The following is a 16070-nucleotide window of genomic DNA, read 5'->3' as shown; positions in this document are numbered from 1 at the left end:
CAGAGCTCAGTTGAACGGTTATAGACCTGCTGGTTTAAAGCAGATTTTTTTACATCATCACATTGAATACTAATACTGTCAGGATTAGATCGACTTTAGTGGTGTAACTGTATGGATCTCTTTGGCTTTGGTTAAACCCAGACACACAGTAATCTGTGTGATGGTCTGACATGCTGAGCCAGACATACAAACTACAGCAAATATGATACAATGATCATTGACATGTCTACCTTGTATGAATGTGTGAATGTGTGTATTGACATGTTGTTGGCATGTTTAACCCTGTTTTGTCTTGTCCTTAATCTGATCTTTTGACCTTAATCTTTAATCTCTGTTATGAGTTTCCTTGAACAAAGAACCTCACCACATGTTGTCCTGTTGCCTTTTGGCTTCGTGTTCCTTATTTTCTGGAAAATGGAGCTTGAAATTAAATCTTTTCCCTGCTTGTCATTCTCACAATGTAACAATGTTTTTCATTTAGCTTATGTGCATACCATTCAGGTCAAGGCTGACACATAGAGCTCTCATGATCATGTGTTACAGTGTATGTCTAAACCTTGCTCTCGACAGTGAGGAAACTTCAAATGCTTTTTAAAGTTTTAAAGATTTTTCTTACAAACGTTGTTTAAGATGGTTGTCATGTTGAGGAGTTTGTCTTCAGCCTTCGTCTCCCTTGATTGTCAGAATTTCTGACATCTAAAAGTCAGAAAACATTTAACTACTGCACAGTTCCCTGTTCATGTTTTGGACCATGAAGCAACGACAGATTACTTTTGAATTTCAACTTGTAAAATGCAGCACGAAGCTGCTACAGGCTGACAGTCCTGTCAGAGATAATCTTCTTGTGTGTGGTAATTGCAAGCTTTCCTCAAAGATCCCCTTCAGACATGGTTTAAGACATATAAACTCACAATGCCTGGAATAATAATTTGTGGCTGATACGATTGGTTTGCAAACTGGTTGTGATGCCATAAATCATACTTTTCCGAGATACTTTTCCCCTTCAGCAGGTGAACTTGAGAACAAAGTGCACCTGTATCAGTCTGCACAGTGAAGCTCAAACATCCAAGTGAGGGAGCAATAAGCAAAACACGTATTTAACTGGAGGGGGGCTTTGAAGAATGAAGCACTGGTGCTGCACCATCATTCTTTTTCTAAAATACAGTGTTAAATGTATATTCCCATGCAAGTTTAGCAAAGGAAATAATTGGCTTTGTTCCGTTATCTGCAACTCTTTTAGACATCATGCACGGATTGTTGCTCTGGCTGTATTCATGTCTCTGTTATCGCCACTTCCCCTTTTGTCATATTCTATAAATCTCACCCTAATGCTTGTGGTGATGTAATCGCTGACACTATTCTTGGCACCGTGACATTTTCCAGTCTTCTGTCTGAGTTTGATCTGTGTGCCTACTCACGCACGTCCTCTGTATGTGTGTGTGTGCGTGCGCATTCAGGAGTTTCACTACCATCCACGCGGCTCTGACACCTGCCTGCCATGTGACTGCTACCCGGTGGGCTCCTTCTCACGGTCGTGCGACCCAGAGACAGGCCAGTGTCAGTGCAGGCCCGGCGTGATTGGTCGCCAGTGCAACGCATGTGACAACCCCTTCGCTGAGGTCACAAACTCAGGCTGTGAAGGTGAGAATGCTTGTTTTATGTTTCACATGTTTTAATCAAACTTTTAGACGTTACGTATCACTCTGTCGCGTTTTTAAAATTACTCTGGTTTACTCAACAGGTGGCTGCATCAATTATGTACTAATTTATCGCTGTGCTCAGCATTACATCTCAGACACACAACAGATTGGATTTTTAAAAACCTTGAGAAATTAAGCATTACACTGCTGCATTGTGCGCTTTCCAAAATAACAATAATTTGCTTAGTGTGAGTTACTGAGATTAAATGTTAAATGTGGGACAGAATGATTTGTGGAATGTGACTTTTCCCACCAATTAAGTTATTTTCATAGTAAAAATGTGCCACTATCTCGCAGCTCCTTTGTGGTTCATTGACAAAAATGTGCTGCCTTTGAACAAAAGCTTTCAAAGCCTTATTTGATATGGAAGCTGCGTTAGTGTTGTTCTGCAACAAAAGCCAAAACGATTTGCTACTTTCTTTGTTCCTTTGGTAGAATTTTCCACCAGCAAGTGTGTCATGTGTAATTTTAAGATGGATTCAAAGAGACATGAATGGAAATAATGAGTTTTCACCAGATTAAATTATAACTGTTTAATCATAGGTGTTCAGTTTTTTCTTGTATTCTGCCTTTCAAAAGGGTCATATTAATCAAACGTGTGTCCAAGTCCAAAATAACAAGGAAACTGTTAATTACATTCATCTTTTCTCTTCATAGTTCTGTGCAGCTTTGTCCCTTTCCAGTTTCCCCTCTGTAATTACTTATTTTAATTTGTAGCTGGTATTTTATTCTCTCGTTCTTGTTTTCAGTTACTTCTCTGCAAATCAAAAGAAAAACATTTCCACGTCATCAGTCACTTTTTGTTGTTTTTTTGATTAGAAATTTTAATCGAACTGCTAAGGATGATTTTGAATTATTAATATTATTAATATTCTGTCTTCGTTACAGTCATTTATGATGGTTGTCCAAAGACCATCACTCAGGGGATCTGGTGGCCACGGACCAAGTTCAACCTGCCTGCTGCAGTGCCCTGCCCCAAAGGCTCTGTTGGTCTGTACACACTCATACGCACTTACATGAGAACATTCAAACAAATACATACGGCTACACTCACATATGGCCTTATGTAAGTTCTGACCTTCAGTGTAAATGATATATATACTGTATAATGTCCTCTCCTCTATACAGGTGCAGCCATCAGACACTGTGATGTAGAGAGAGGATGGCTGGAGCCAGACCTGTACAACTGCACCTCACCTCCATTTGTGGAGCTCAATGCTGCTGTATGTAATACCACTAATTAATACCATTAAAAACATGTCTACATGGGTCCCAAAATTGTATATGAGTGTCGAACCTACAATTTAAGAAAAAGAAAAAAAAGAAATTAAGTAGGTGCAGATATTTTACATGTGTAAAAACTTTTGAGATACAAAACAGTACAATTAATCCCAGTAATTCTTAAATCCATGCAAAATGGGGATCATCGATGTTTGTTTGATGTATTTCTAGCTTGATTCTCTGGAGCGTAATGAGACAGAGCTGAACACCATCATGGAGAAGAAACTTGCCCACCAGCTCCGTGACGTCACCGAGGCAACCGCTCGACTCTACGGCAACGACTTGCAGATCGCAGAACGACTGCTGTCCCGCCTCCTGACCTTCGAGACTCAACAGAACGGCTTCGGACTCACCGCTACTCAGGACGCACATTTCAATGAGGTAAGAAGAAGAACACGTAAATCTAAAGCCTTCCTGTTACATGATGGAACATATGGTTGTTATGATTCACCTTGTTGTTCTTAGAGAAACCTTTGGGAAAAGAGTAAACAGCGGCATTTCATTGGCACAGGAGACATAGGAACATTAATGATACTATAAGAAGCACTTTACGAAGAGTTAGAGAGGCAAGAAAGTGTCTAATTTGTAGTTGTATTGATGTTTTGATGATTAAACATGCTTAACATATCACATTAAACCACAAATATTTGGTGAGAGATAAACTGAAATGATGTTCAGACTACAGTCAATGTGCAATTTGTGAAAGGCTGTTTGAAAGCAAGGCCTGATATTGATGTGTGAAGCCAGTAATCAGCTTGTGCTGTTGATATTAATGTGTGAAAATCTAAACATGTTACGAAACCCGTCGCTGCCACCGTTCCAGCTCTGCTTTGAACAGACTTAATTGGTATTGTCAACCAAGACAAGTGAAACAAACAAGCTGATGAACATTTTGGAATAGTAGTTTATGGAGCGTGTCAGTTTTTGGGTTGGACATTCTACCATCACACATGGATATGGTTATTAATGATACAATATTTTAGTCATTTTAAGAACTAACTTCCACTCTGTTTAACTGTGAGCAACGGGAAGTGAACTGTGCCAGAAGACATAAAACAGCTGCTGTTTTTTAAAACAGTAGATATGATTGATATACAGTAGCTTTTATGAGGTACAATCCCAGCAACTACATACAAGTACAACGAGATGTCTTTTTTCTGAATTGAGAGGTAAGGTTGCTATGGAGATGCAGTGACAGCAGCGCATGAAATATTGCAACATGTCATCTCCTGGTATTAACTGAGAGTCTCATTTTACCTGATTCAACGGCTTCAGCTGAGGACGCAGGAGCTGTCACCGGTTCATTTTAACATGTTGGCGCCAACAGACATCTCCACATCACTTTGCTATAAATATTTAGCCCATATTTCAAATTTGCATGACAAGAAATGCCCATACATTACAAGTAAGTGGCAGAAGATACGAAGTGCAACCACCCCATACCTTTTTAAACTACTGTTTCAATTTACGGGCTTGTGTGACAGCAGCTGACAAATTGCTTGTCACGATGCAAACAGTGATGTGAGATTGACATCCTGCATGACAACACTGTGAATATTTACATTCATGAGGACTTTAATTTTAATCTTTACGTGGCTAACATTCAAACACACATTTTTACAAATCGCTGCAATACGCTGCTTTGTCTTGTTTACTAACAGTGCCAGTGATATATAATATTAGTAATATCAGTGGTATTAGCAATAGTGGTGTTTCAGTCAGAAATAACTCTCACACTACCTGATGTTTAATTTCAGTGAGTTGGTTGGAGGTGATTCATGCATATTTAACAGGGGTTATGGTGGACAGTTAAAAAACTGTTTTTGTTCTCACAATTTGACTACAGTCGACAGAGGGAAGCATTCAATAATTTATAACAACGGTGAGGATTTAGCCACTTGATGACCACTGTAGCAGAAGAAGCCACACCCTGCAGTGCTGAAACAGACTCAGTGCTTGATAATGTCCGTTGCCATAGAAACTGAGTGGTTGTGGTAGCAACATCTGATAGTCTGAGCAGAAAAATGTCATCTGTGCGTTTTAAATATTCCTTTTCATTAATGCATACGCACAGTTCATTACAAAACGTGCAGAATCAAAGACAGTTTCTCACCGGCCTTCATTCTGTTTCCTCAACATAAGGAGAAATAACTCGTTTTAGTTTATGGCACAAGGTATGGTCGTCGCATTATATCCTCTATGCTGTAAATTCAGCCAGTTAAAGAAAGAGGAGTGTACCTTTCCCTCTGAGGTGAACAGTAAAATAAAAAAGCAATCACATTTATCTGATTTAATACACACTTGTTGCACACGCTGAATTCCCACATACACGCTGTGGCTCCAGCTATGGCACCGAACAAAAGAGAAATGATATCAACACACTGCAGTACAGTGTGTGTTGATTGTTCCAGCATGTCATGCTGAAATGCTGAATAATTCACTCTTCTTAGTATCTGTCAGTTAAAGAGTCATTAAATAAAATGTGTTAAATTTGTTGAAGAAATTAAATAAAACTCATTTATAACACGTCTTCAAAGGTGCACTATGTAGTTTTGGGGAAGAAACTTAAATCAGAAGAGAAAGATCTTGATTGACTGATTTCTTTATGCCTAAACAAGCAAAATTAACAAACTCTTTTCTTTTCATGACTGAATAAACTGAATAAATAAACTGACTGTAAAGGACAACACAGTTTCATTCAGTTTTACTTTGTTTCTATTTGGCGGACACTGTCACCCTTCTAGCTTCAAACAGTCTGAGAACAGATGGTTTATTCAGTTTTGAATAAATATCACCTCATAAATATTGTAAATATTACAATTCTGATCGTGGATTTCTTCTCCTGTAATGAACTTCAATATTTTGTTGGGCTGCTCAAAAGCATCACAGCTGGAGCGTCAAATACGGTACATAGCAATGATTGTTATTGTCGGCTTGCAGTGACCGCAGCAAAAACTCGCCTCCTTTTTAACCTCAACCTCCGACTCAAACAGTCGTGCCGCCTACATCTCATCGTCTTGAGTTAATGACACAGCTCTGGTTGAACCTGGCAGCACTGAAGTGGAGTTGCAGACAGACAATAAAAAATATAAATATCTGATAATACTTGACAGCTCACTTTAAACAGCAACTATTAGGGCAAACGGGTAGGGAACAGGTAATGTAGAAGACAGTAATGTAGAAGACAGTCACTATAGTAACCCAGCAGTGGGTACAGAGCCCTGTGGCTGCAGAAGAAACAAAGGAAGGCAGGGAGGAAAGTGTTTTCACATCAGGAATGTAGCAAGGAATGGAGGAAGATGACAACGTTTCGCGTTCAGGATGTGATACAATCTGAATTCTGCTGTATTCACAGATAGAGCTTGTGTCTCATCAAGTACGCAGCAAAAACAGTGAAAGGAGAATTCAGATATTTTACACTCTACAATAGCCATTAAAAACATCTTGAATTCCCTCTGGCACAATGCTCATGTGAAGTCTGGAGGGTGAGAAGGGATACTGAATTAATGAAAATGAGAATCTTAATAAAAGTCATTTGTTCCAAACTGTTTGGATAAGACAACATGTTTGAGTGGCACATACAGTATAATCTGTTTGTGGAAGTGATTGAACTAGCATTATGTTCCAGTCTGTCATCCATGCTGCCTGTGTGAGGCCTGTGCCTCAGTCTCTCTCTGTAATCCTGACATCTGCTGCCTCTTTAAAATCCCTTTCCTTTTGTTCGTCTTCACTATTTATCACTCTTCTCCTTTCGATTGACAAACACAGGCCATATGAGCTCATGCAGTGTTAAGCCAGTTTCTGTTGAAGTCTAAGACATTTCTCATTGAGAGATATTGACTTAATTTCAAACCCATTATGGAAACTGGACTGGGCATGTTTAATGTGCTTTTGGATGCATGTTTGTTCAGAAACATTAGTTAGTCGTGGCTGTGTTTTTCACATTCTTCAAGCTATTCAATCACTCTCTTCACAATGTGTACTGTATTGCATCATCTGCCACAACGTGCCACAATGGCTCTGAAACAATAATCAACGGGTGAGACACGTTTGACTTTATTTTTCAAAATAAATCACCACAGATGTCACCAAAACTCAAAGAGTAGAAAATGTCAAGCCTAATAAAATGTTAAACATGATTCATCAATCATTTCTAAACTATAATATGTAACATTTCTGCATTGAAATGTCTAGAAACGACTAGACCTTTTTGCATATTTTGTTGAGTTGTGAACTTAGATTATGAATATTTCCAACAATGTTCAATCCAGACAAATCCTTAATTTTACTAAAGGTAATGTTGCCTTTCAATTGGTCACCCGTTGCTATAACTTCAGGGAGAGTCATAGACTGAGGAAGAAAGTCAGCGAAAGAGACTAAACACAACTTGTATAAAACTTGTTACATTTGAACATAGTTCAGTGGGTGGTGTCCCCAATCCAAGGTTGTGTTTGTGTCTGTTGTGATGCCACCAAATCACCCATGTTATCCTTTCTCTGTCTTGTGCCTCCAACAATTTCTTGTCCACATTTTCCACCTCATCATTCTCTCTGTTCCCTTCATCTGAACCGAGCATAACCTTTTTTCCGTGGCTTTGCCTCTCTCTCATACCCTTTTATTTTTTCATCATTGCCACTTACTTATCCACAATTGCTGTTTCAGATTCTTCCTACTCCTTACTCTACACCTCACTTCATTCTCCCCTATGCTGCACCGTGTTTTCGTTTCCTTGTTGGTCTGAAGGTTTTTTCTCCCCAGAGCATCGTGTGAGATTGCAGTGCTTTATTGTGTTTGAAGCAGTCAGACTGCAAGACTGCAGTCTCTCTCTCTCTCTCTGATATTACTCTTTGTTTGTTCAGAACATTTTACAAGACTGCGTAGTCTTAACTGTCTCTGACAGGCCTTGATCCAGAGTCACAAATACTCCATGAAAAGCATGGAAATGGAGCCACTGTGCATAAATGTCCACATCACCAGGGTAAAAGTTGCTATAATTGAGGCCAAGACCTTTTTGGATGTTATTTTTCAGCTCTGTGTATATTTTTTGACTTGTGGTCCCGGTCACAGCAGCCTGACAAGTCTTTGCAACGACGCCGACATCTAATATCTTCTCTCTTCGACCAAAATCTGTAACAAGCTCAAATTTTTTCTTATTTTACTCACTGTATTGGGCTTTACACTCAGTATCCTCAGATATTTTACAAGGCTGCAATGCATCATCAGATGTCTATAGCTCAGTTTATTCTGCTCCGCTCCTCACCACCTTGACATTCGTTGCTGTTGACTTGGTGCGTGGGTTTGAGGCTTTATTAAGGCTCCTCTCCCTCGCAATATTTTCTTCCACCTTCATAACCACCTTAATCATAATCTTTACAAAAAGAAAGAACTGATCATGACTGCTATGCACACTGATTTTAACTGTCTATCACACAGCAGCAGTGCTCACATGTTCATCCAGGTGTGAATCCTTCTTGCTAGTTGCCACCAATGCAAACCAGCAGGTTCTGTGTCTCAGTGTTCTGGGATGAGGACCCCTGCTGTAATAGGTCATTGCCCCTGATGAGTATTGTACTACACAGTTACAATGACTATTTCATATTTTTGTCTAATCTTTTTCCAGTCTTTGGCTAGTTCTAGCTTGTGTCTGGACAGAAAAAAGATCCTCTTTCCTCTTTCCTGATCCAGGGTGTTGACACATTTGATAGCTTTAAACTTTTTCTTCTATCAAATTGTTTTCTTTTCCCTTTTCTCAAATACATGAGCACTTGTGGACGATGACTCCTCAGAAAAAATCAGACAATTCATAATGATTTACTTTTACTAATTGTTCAATCTTTCTGCTTCTGCCAGAACGTTCTCCGGGGCTGCAGCGTGCTGTTGGGTCCCAGTACCTCTGGGCTCTGGCGGGCTCTCGCTCAGAGTCAGAACCACATCCCGGGCGGCGGTCCAGGAGGGCTGACGGAGCTGCTGGAGCAGTATGCCCAGACGCTGGCCCAAAACATGAAGCTCACCTACCTCAACCCCGTGGCGCTGGTTGCTCCAAACTTAGGTGAGTTCAGAAAGATGTCACACACGCAGTTAAAGGCCCTCAAACACAGGAGCTAATCCCCAGTCAAACCCCATAACAGAATAAGACAGTAATAAAATCTTAATCTTTACAGGCGATTTGCTGTGCTTTTCTCATAATACTGTAAATCACTGCTGTGAAATCAGCTAGAATGACTCATTGTAAAACTGGGAGATGAACAGCATTAATGCAAATTATGATGGCACAGCCAGAGCGCTGGCAGCAGCACAGAGAGATGAATTTCACACTCCCACACACACACACACACACACACACACAAAGCAGATAATGCTTCCAGCACACATACAAAAAGCCTAAAGCGCTGTAGCACAGGCCAATATACATCATTTATATTTACAGATGCCAAACACACACACAGGAACGGACACACACACAGAATTACTGAACACAACATGAAACAATTGTTTTGGGTTTTTTTTTGCATTTACTGTAGATGAAAAACTCACACACTCACACACACCTTAACATGTACTGTGCGTAGGCTTGGTAATCTGTCATTTCGTTTCTGGTGTCCTGTCACTCGTACGTTTTGCTCTGCACTGTTAAATAATTTGGACCACATACAACAATAGGTGTTGAAATAGCAACAGCAGCAGCTCAGGCAGGGATGAAGCCACACAATGAATTTCACACTCAGCTAATGCTCTTAGCTACACACACACAGAGATTGAATTCCTATAAAATAACGTTCGCTCAAAACTAATCAAAGTTACCAACTATTGTATCTGGCCTCCCCAGCTTCTTCCAGTGTAGATCAGGAACACAATTAATCTCAGAATGGAAGAAAATACCAAATAAGCTTGCAACCATGGCTTGGTTGCTTTTATCTTTTCTGTGTGTGTCTCTTCTCTCTTTTACGTCACTGTAGATGCTTCCACTTTGGATTAACACCCAAACTGCTGTTGAATAACTTAAAACCAACAGCCTGATGCAAATTCCCAGACAGACAGCAGACGAATAGGAACAGCAGTGACAGCAGAAGGAATAAGAAATAGAGCCAACGTTAAATTTCACACTCCTACACACACACACACACACACACACACACACACACACACACACACACACAAACACAGACAGTTAATGATCTTGGCTTAATTACCAGGGAAAGGATATGGATGGACCTGACACAGACCCATGTGCTAGCTAAAAGTTCCTTTTAAAGGTTGTTGTTGTTGTTGTTGTTGTTGTTGTCAGTCATTAGACTGGCAAATCTTAATTTCTATCTTACTAATACACCAGTTGTTTCTCTATGGACGTTGTCATTACAGACTTAAAAAACATACACTCTTTCTCCACACACCAACACTCACACACTCTATACCCGTCTGTCTGTATCGAGTGCTGTTCCACTTCTGTTTTCTGGATCAAGTGTTCACTCATTATTGAACACTCCACATTGACTATGTACTTCCTGTTCGCCACCTCATTTCCCATAATACGACTGTGTCTCTGCACCTGTGTGTGCGTGTGTGTGTGTGTGTTTATGGATTTGATATTGGCTCTTCAAACTCTGAAATCCACTGAGAATGAATTGGTTTATTGACAGTTCAGGTTTCTTCTTAAATTGTTTGTGAAAGGGAAAATGAGTTGTATTTTTGAGTTAAGAAGAGGAAAACTAGCCTGCACCAACTACCCGAATTTGAATAAAATTGGCAAATAAGGTGTCACAATACTGTTGTGACTATCAGCTGTCAGATAGCTTAAAGGCCACTCTCTAGCTTATGTGGCTTTGGACCAATTAAAACAAGTGCGGCTGCTGTATAGTTATGGTGTGTTTTTTCAATTCATCGATTTCAGAATGTGCATTTTATTCAAGAAATGTTTTATCATCTTCAGCAGGCATTCAAGTGAATCAGTGTTTTAAGTAAAATACTCAGTTTTTCCAGTAAGGCAGTGTTGCCAAGTGATTTCCCACATTTGGTTCTTGAGGGACAGGATGGGTGATAATGACAGAGAGAGCAATCCTCCCCCACCTCCTTCACTTCTGGTTAAACTTCTGTCCCAGGAGCTTTCATTGCTCAATGTGTGCAGTGCTTCTGTAATCTTTCTTCTGAACTACACTACACATCTACACTGATCTTTCTTGTAAGATTTTAACATTTCATCATTTTAATAAAGATTAAAGACGGTTTAATTTGCAGGGTTTTCAACAAAGCACAGCTCCCTACATGCTTCGACCTGCTTCTTACAGTAGCTTGTGGTATACAGCACACACAATGTTGTTGTTGAAGGCTGCAAAGATAATAGTTGTTTTATCTTTATTAAAATGATAAAGTACTCAACTGTAATATGCTGTACAGTAATAGATAGTCATTTATCTTACAATATGGACCAATGGCATGAACCCTCTATGAGAATGTACTTTGTGTGGTGAAGGTTGTTGGAAGAGAGGTTAGTTTGAAATAGGGGGCATATATACTGATAAGGTAACCATAATTCAACCAGTCACCTTTTGGTAATTATATAAAGGTATCATAAATATTTGTTTTATGTGTACTGTACAATAACAAACAAACAAACGTGTTTATTGCTGCCTGCTTGTTCGGCAGTCATGAACCTCGACCGTGTGGAGAACCGGACCCATGTGCGGCGGCGTTTCCCACGTTACCACACCACCCTGTTTCGTGGTCAGGCTTTGTGGGATCCATACACCCACGTGATACTTCCCCCTGCTGCCCTGGTGCCACAACGACAGCAGCAGCAGCACAACTGGAAGGAGAAGGAGCGGACAGAGAAAGAACGTAAGAACAGACGCACTAATAGAGTTAAAGGTTTGAGAGAGTAAGTTGCTGAAAATAAGAGAATATACTCACACACGCTTTTTCATTTCAGCCTCGGCCCCTCAGAATGCTTCTCCTGAAACTGTCAGTATCTCAGCCAATCAGACGGGAGAATACACTGCAGCCAGACGCTCTATTACGATGCCTGAGCAGCCCATCACCATCGTTATCATGCTGATCTATCGCAGTCTGGGCGCCGCCCTCCCTCCCAAGTACCACACAGACCGGCGAGGAGTGAGGTGGGAATCAATCAGCGAACATTAATAATGTGATTACAGCAGCTCTGAACCCCCTGAGGAGGGAAGCACACTGGATATAGAAATCTGGATTAACAGTGTGTCTTTTATGCAGTAGCAGGAATTTTATCAATGATCAAAAAATAATAATAAATGCCATTAATCATTTAGTCTGTAAAATGCCAGTGACATCTTCTTACCAACCCCCAAAGATCTTCTATTGACGACGATATGAAACAGACACAAAAGTAGCAAATCCTCATAGCTGAAGGGGGTGAAACTAGAAATGTTCTCAATAAATGCCTTAAGCACTTAACTGACGATCAAAATAAATGTTAGTTTTCTCAGTTGACTAACTGCGATATTACCTTGTCAACATCTCTCTTTCTCATGGTGTCTTTGCCTTTTTTCCTCTCCCCCTCTGCTCTTCCTCACCTCACCTCCGGGCCTAATTGCAAAGTAACAAACTGTCCAATATTCAGTGGGTGTCAATAAACAGTCATTTAAGTCTTGTCTAGTATACCAATCTGACACCTCTCTGCTCATTGTGTCTTCACCATCCTAACCAGGACATCAGGCTCTGCTTTATGTCTGATCAAGTAGATGTACAGTAACTCTGTACTCTGTCTCCTCCAGGCTTCCCAGACACCCGGTAATGAACTCCCCGGTGGTCAGTATCTCTGTCTACAACAACCAGACGTTTGTCAGCGGACACTTGGACCAGCCCATCCTGCTTGAATTCAAGCTGCTGGAGACGGCCAATCGCAGCAAGCCACTGTGTGTGCAGTGGAACCACAGCAGTCCGTGAGTACAGATTAAACATGAATACACAAACACACATACCGTTCACTAGGGCCGGTCATTGTTACCTTTTTATCTTGTGATGGTATATGATGTCTACACCATCTTTACAAAGATAGTATTTGTATCTATATAGCTAAAACGAATCCACATATCTGTATTGCTATTCAAGTGTATTATGCTGAGATGAAGCTATGGTATTTAAACATCAAAATATAATGTTAATTTGATTAGTATAAAATAAATTCAATATCTGCCTTTTGACTTTCTGGTGCTGGACTTGGGGTAGCCACCTTTATTGTACACTTATATCTTTGTAGACCTGTCATAGTAGGAAAAACAAAGGTTCAACCAATAATATTACCATTGGATCAGTTCCATGAAGTGTCCAATTAAGGCAGGATGCACAATATCATGGCTGAAACTGACTCCCCTACATGGAGCACAAATGTTATTAATGCATTTAATGACACCTGATATAACTGTCTAAATGTCTGCTGTGAAGATTTAATCATTCTTGGATGATTGGGTTGATTCTGTACGGGAGTGAATTTTAGGCGCTTTGTTTGATAAAATGATCAAAAATGATCAGCGAGTGTTCACTGTGCCTGTCACTCACAAAGTCCATTGTATCTAAGATCCCAATTAGACTAAATTATCTAACATCAGAAAGACTTCTCGTATTGATAGAAAATAAGCACCTTGCAAGTCTGCAAGTTTCAAACAGCAAAAAGGTTGAATTTTCCTGAATTGACATTACATGTCCTGCGATTGTATTATTTTGCACATTGCAATGTCAGGCTGAAACGATATCTTGTGCAGCCCTATTCTTGTCCCTTCTCCATGCACTTTGAAGTAGATGAAGTTGTGCCAGAAACCCTTCCTCTGCTTTTTCAATGTTGATGATTAAACACACGCGATATAAACATAACATTTTGTTGCTTTATAGTATATAGTTAGTCTTTTCATCATTAAATGAACCCTCTGTCTCTCTCTGCAGGTATGAGATAGGAGGTTGTTGGACAGTCAGGGACTGTATGGTCGTGTACAGGAACGCCTCTCATGTCCGCTGTCAGTGCCAGAGACTGGGCACCTTTGGCGTGCTGATGGACAGCTCACAGAGAGAGGTTAGTGATCTGTCAGTGGAGAACTACTCACACACAGACAGTATGAACCACATAGTTAAGCTCATTTAATTACATTCTTACACCTCTATGTCATAATTAGAATTGTAGTGGATTAATTGTATATTTCTTATCAGTGACACTGCTGTGTAGATGTATTGTACCTGTTTATGTATACCAGTGTGTCGGTCTCCCTTCTTTTTTTTTCATTTGAACATCTTAGCCAGTAATTGCTGGATTTTCTCCGTGTGGAAGTTTGAAATCCTGGAGACTTAAACCCTGACTGACACTGACAAACCTAAAAGAAGCCTTGTTACAGCTGTAGAAGATTTTCACGGTTTACTGCAAACCCTCTGCCCATCTCAGTACAGCATACTAAGTGATGATGTGTAAGATGTTTGTCAGACAGAGAGAGATACAGACAGGAAACCTCATGCCTGGTGATGGATTCAAAGTTATACATTTCTCCAGAGGTATATGATTTATATGTATTTAAGCACTTCAATAAGATGTTTACCCCTCAGTGTAAGTCCACAGCAGTGAGAAGAGGAGTCCCCCAGTTCCACCCATTCATTCATCTTAAGAACTGCTGAATTGGTGAAATCTTTTATGTGTACTGGCTGCAAATGTTTTTCTGTGCACGATGAGTGGATTTCATGCTTTCGATTCTGGTTTCCCATGACATGTCATGTCTATTGTGCTTTCTTTTATTTTCTCTCTAAAATAAATTGCAGTTTAAACAGCTTAAATACAGAGACCCCCGTCTCTCAGTGTTATGGAAGCCTTTAATATTTAGCATTACAATCCAGCCATTGGTCTGTGCAGTTTAACGGCATAGCATTTCTTGAGTTGTAGGAATTGACACTTTTTAAAATGTTAAACAATGTTGAGGCTGGTTCAGCTTGTGTTTCCTCAGCCCATGTACTTGCTTTCCAAATAATTGAACATGTCTGATATAGTTATTGTAGGAGGGCAGACATAGGAGAGCAGACAGTGACCCAGACTGAAGTAGCAGCATTTCAGCGCTTTGAAATGATTCGCTTTCATCTAGCCTTTTATCACCGTCTGATTTTTCCTCTTACTCCTACCTCACCTGTGGCTGCCTTTTTTTTCTCACATTTTCTTTTCCCACTACTACTCCTCTCCTTTCTGCCTCTTTCATCTACTCCCACCAAAATATTCCATAACACCCTCTCTCTACCTTCTTTCCACCCCTTGTCCCTTCTCTCACCTCTGTGAGCAGCAGTTGGAGGGAGATCTAGAGACGCTGGCCCTGGTCACATACTCCTCTCTGTGCCTCTCGATGCTGGCCCTCCTCCTCACCGTCCTGGTGCTCTCCTGCCTCCGAGGCCTCAAGTCCAACACCAGGAGCATCCATTCAAACACAGCGGCGGCCATGTTTTTGTCGGAGCTGGTGTTCCTGCTCGGGGTCAATCAGACTGAACAACAGGTAGACACTCGTGGGGGGGTTGTGTGCTTGTGTTTCTGTTGCCCTGTTTGTTTATGATGCCTTTAGCTTGTTTGCCTTCCTCTTGGGCAAAAGAGCAAACATTTGCTTTTTGTGTCAGAAATGGCTCATTTTAGCCACATTTTATAGATTTTGAGATGTGCTTGCCACTAGGCCTTGCCTTGCCTTGTACTGTGGATCATTATAAATATCCTCAATTTCTGGAGCAGTGCTAAAAGTCACATCGAGATGTTTTCCAAAGCAATATCACACATTTTTATTTTTCCCGGTTTTGTTCTAGACATCTGTTTTCTGTTTATTTACTACTTTTCTTTGCCCTCTGTATCACTCCTTCCTGCTCACTTTGTGCATCACGTGTTTTTTTGCTGTTTCTTTTACTGAGTCTTCTTTCTAGCATGCTCAAATTTTATTTTCCCTATACTTTTCCCCCTCCTCTGTCCTTTTTTTCTCTGTTTTGTTACATCATAAATGTGTGTGTGTACGTGTATGTTTAAAGAGCAGCGAGTCTTGGAGAGAGGGTACTGAAAATATGTGCTCACTCAGCATGAAATCCAATTAATTAAGCCGTATCCCCCACACAGTCGACTGT

The 16070-nt window shown here is 40.3% G+C and overlaps 1 protein-coding gene across 1 annotated transcript in view; it reads left to right on the top strand.

Moving 5' to 3' along the window:
* The window catches only part of celsr3 (cadherin, EGF LAG seven-pass G-type receptor 3), a 110758-nt gene that overhangs the window by 76527 nt on the left and 18161 nt on the right, over positions 1–16070 (top strand). The window contains exons 17-26 of the mRNA XM_084366607.1: positions 1458–1641; positions 2589–2690; positions 2829–2923; positions 3153–3362; positions 8832–9030; positions 11622–11813; positions 11905–12091; positions 12725–12892; positions 13890–14016; positions 15257–15463. Of these exons, the coding sequence (XP_084222733.1) occupies positions 1458–1641; positions 2589–2690; positions 2829–2923; positions 3153–3362; positions 8832–9030; positions 11622–11813; positions 11905–12091; positions 12725–12892; positions 13890–14016; positions 15257–15463 (1671 nt within the window). The remainder of the gene's footprint in view (positions 1–1457; positions 1642–2588; positions 2691–2828; positions 2924–3152; positions 3363–8831; positions 9031–11621; positions 11814–11904; positions 12092–12724; positions 12893–13889; positions 14017–15256; positions 15464–16070) is intronic.

The sequence above is a fragment of the Pagrus pagrus genome (assembly GCF_965226575.1).
Source record: "Pagrus pagrus genome assembly, chromosome: 11".
In the NCBI taxonomy this organism is placed as follows: domain Eukaryota; kingdom Metazoa; phylum Chordata; class Actinopteri; order Spariformes; family Sparidae; genus Pagrus; species Pagrus pagrus.
Note: the sequence above shows the minus strand (reverse complement) of the source record. Positions and strands in the feature narration are given on the sequence as shown.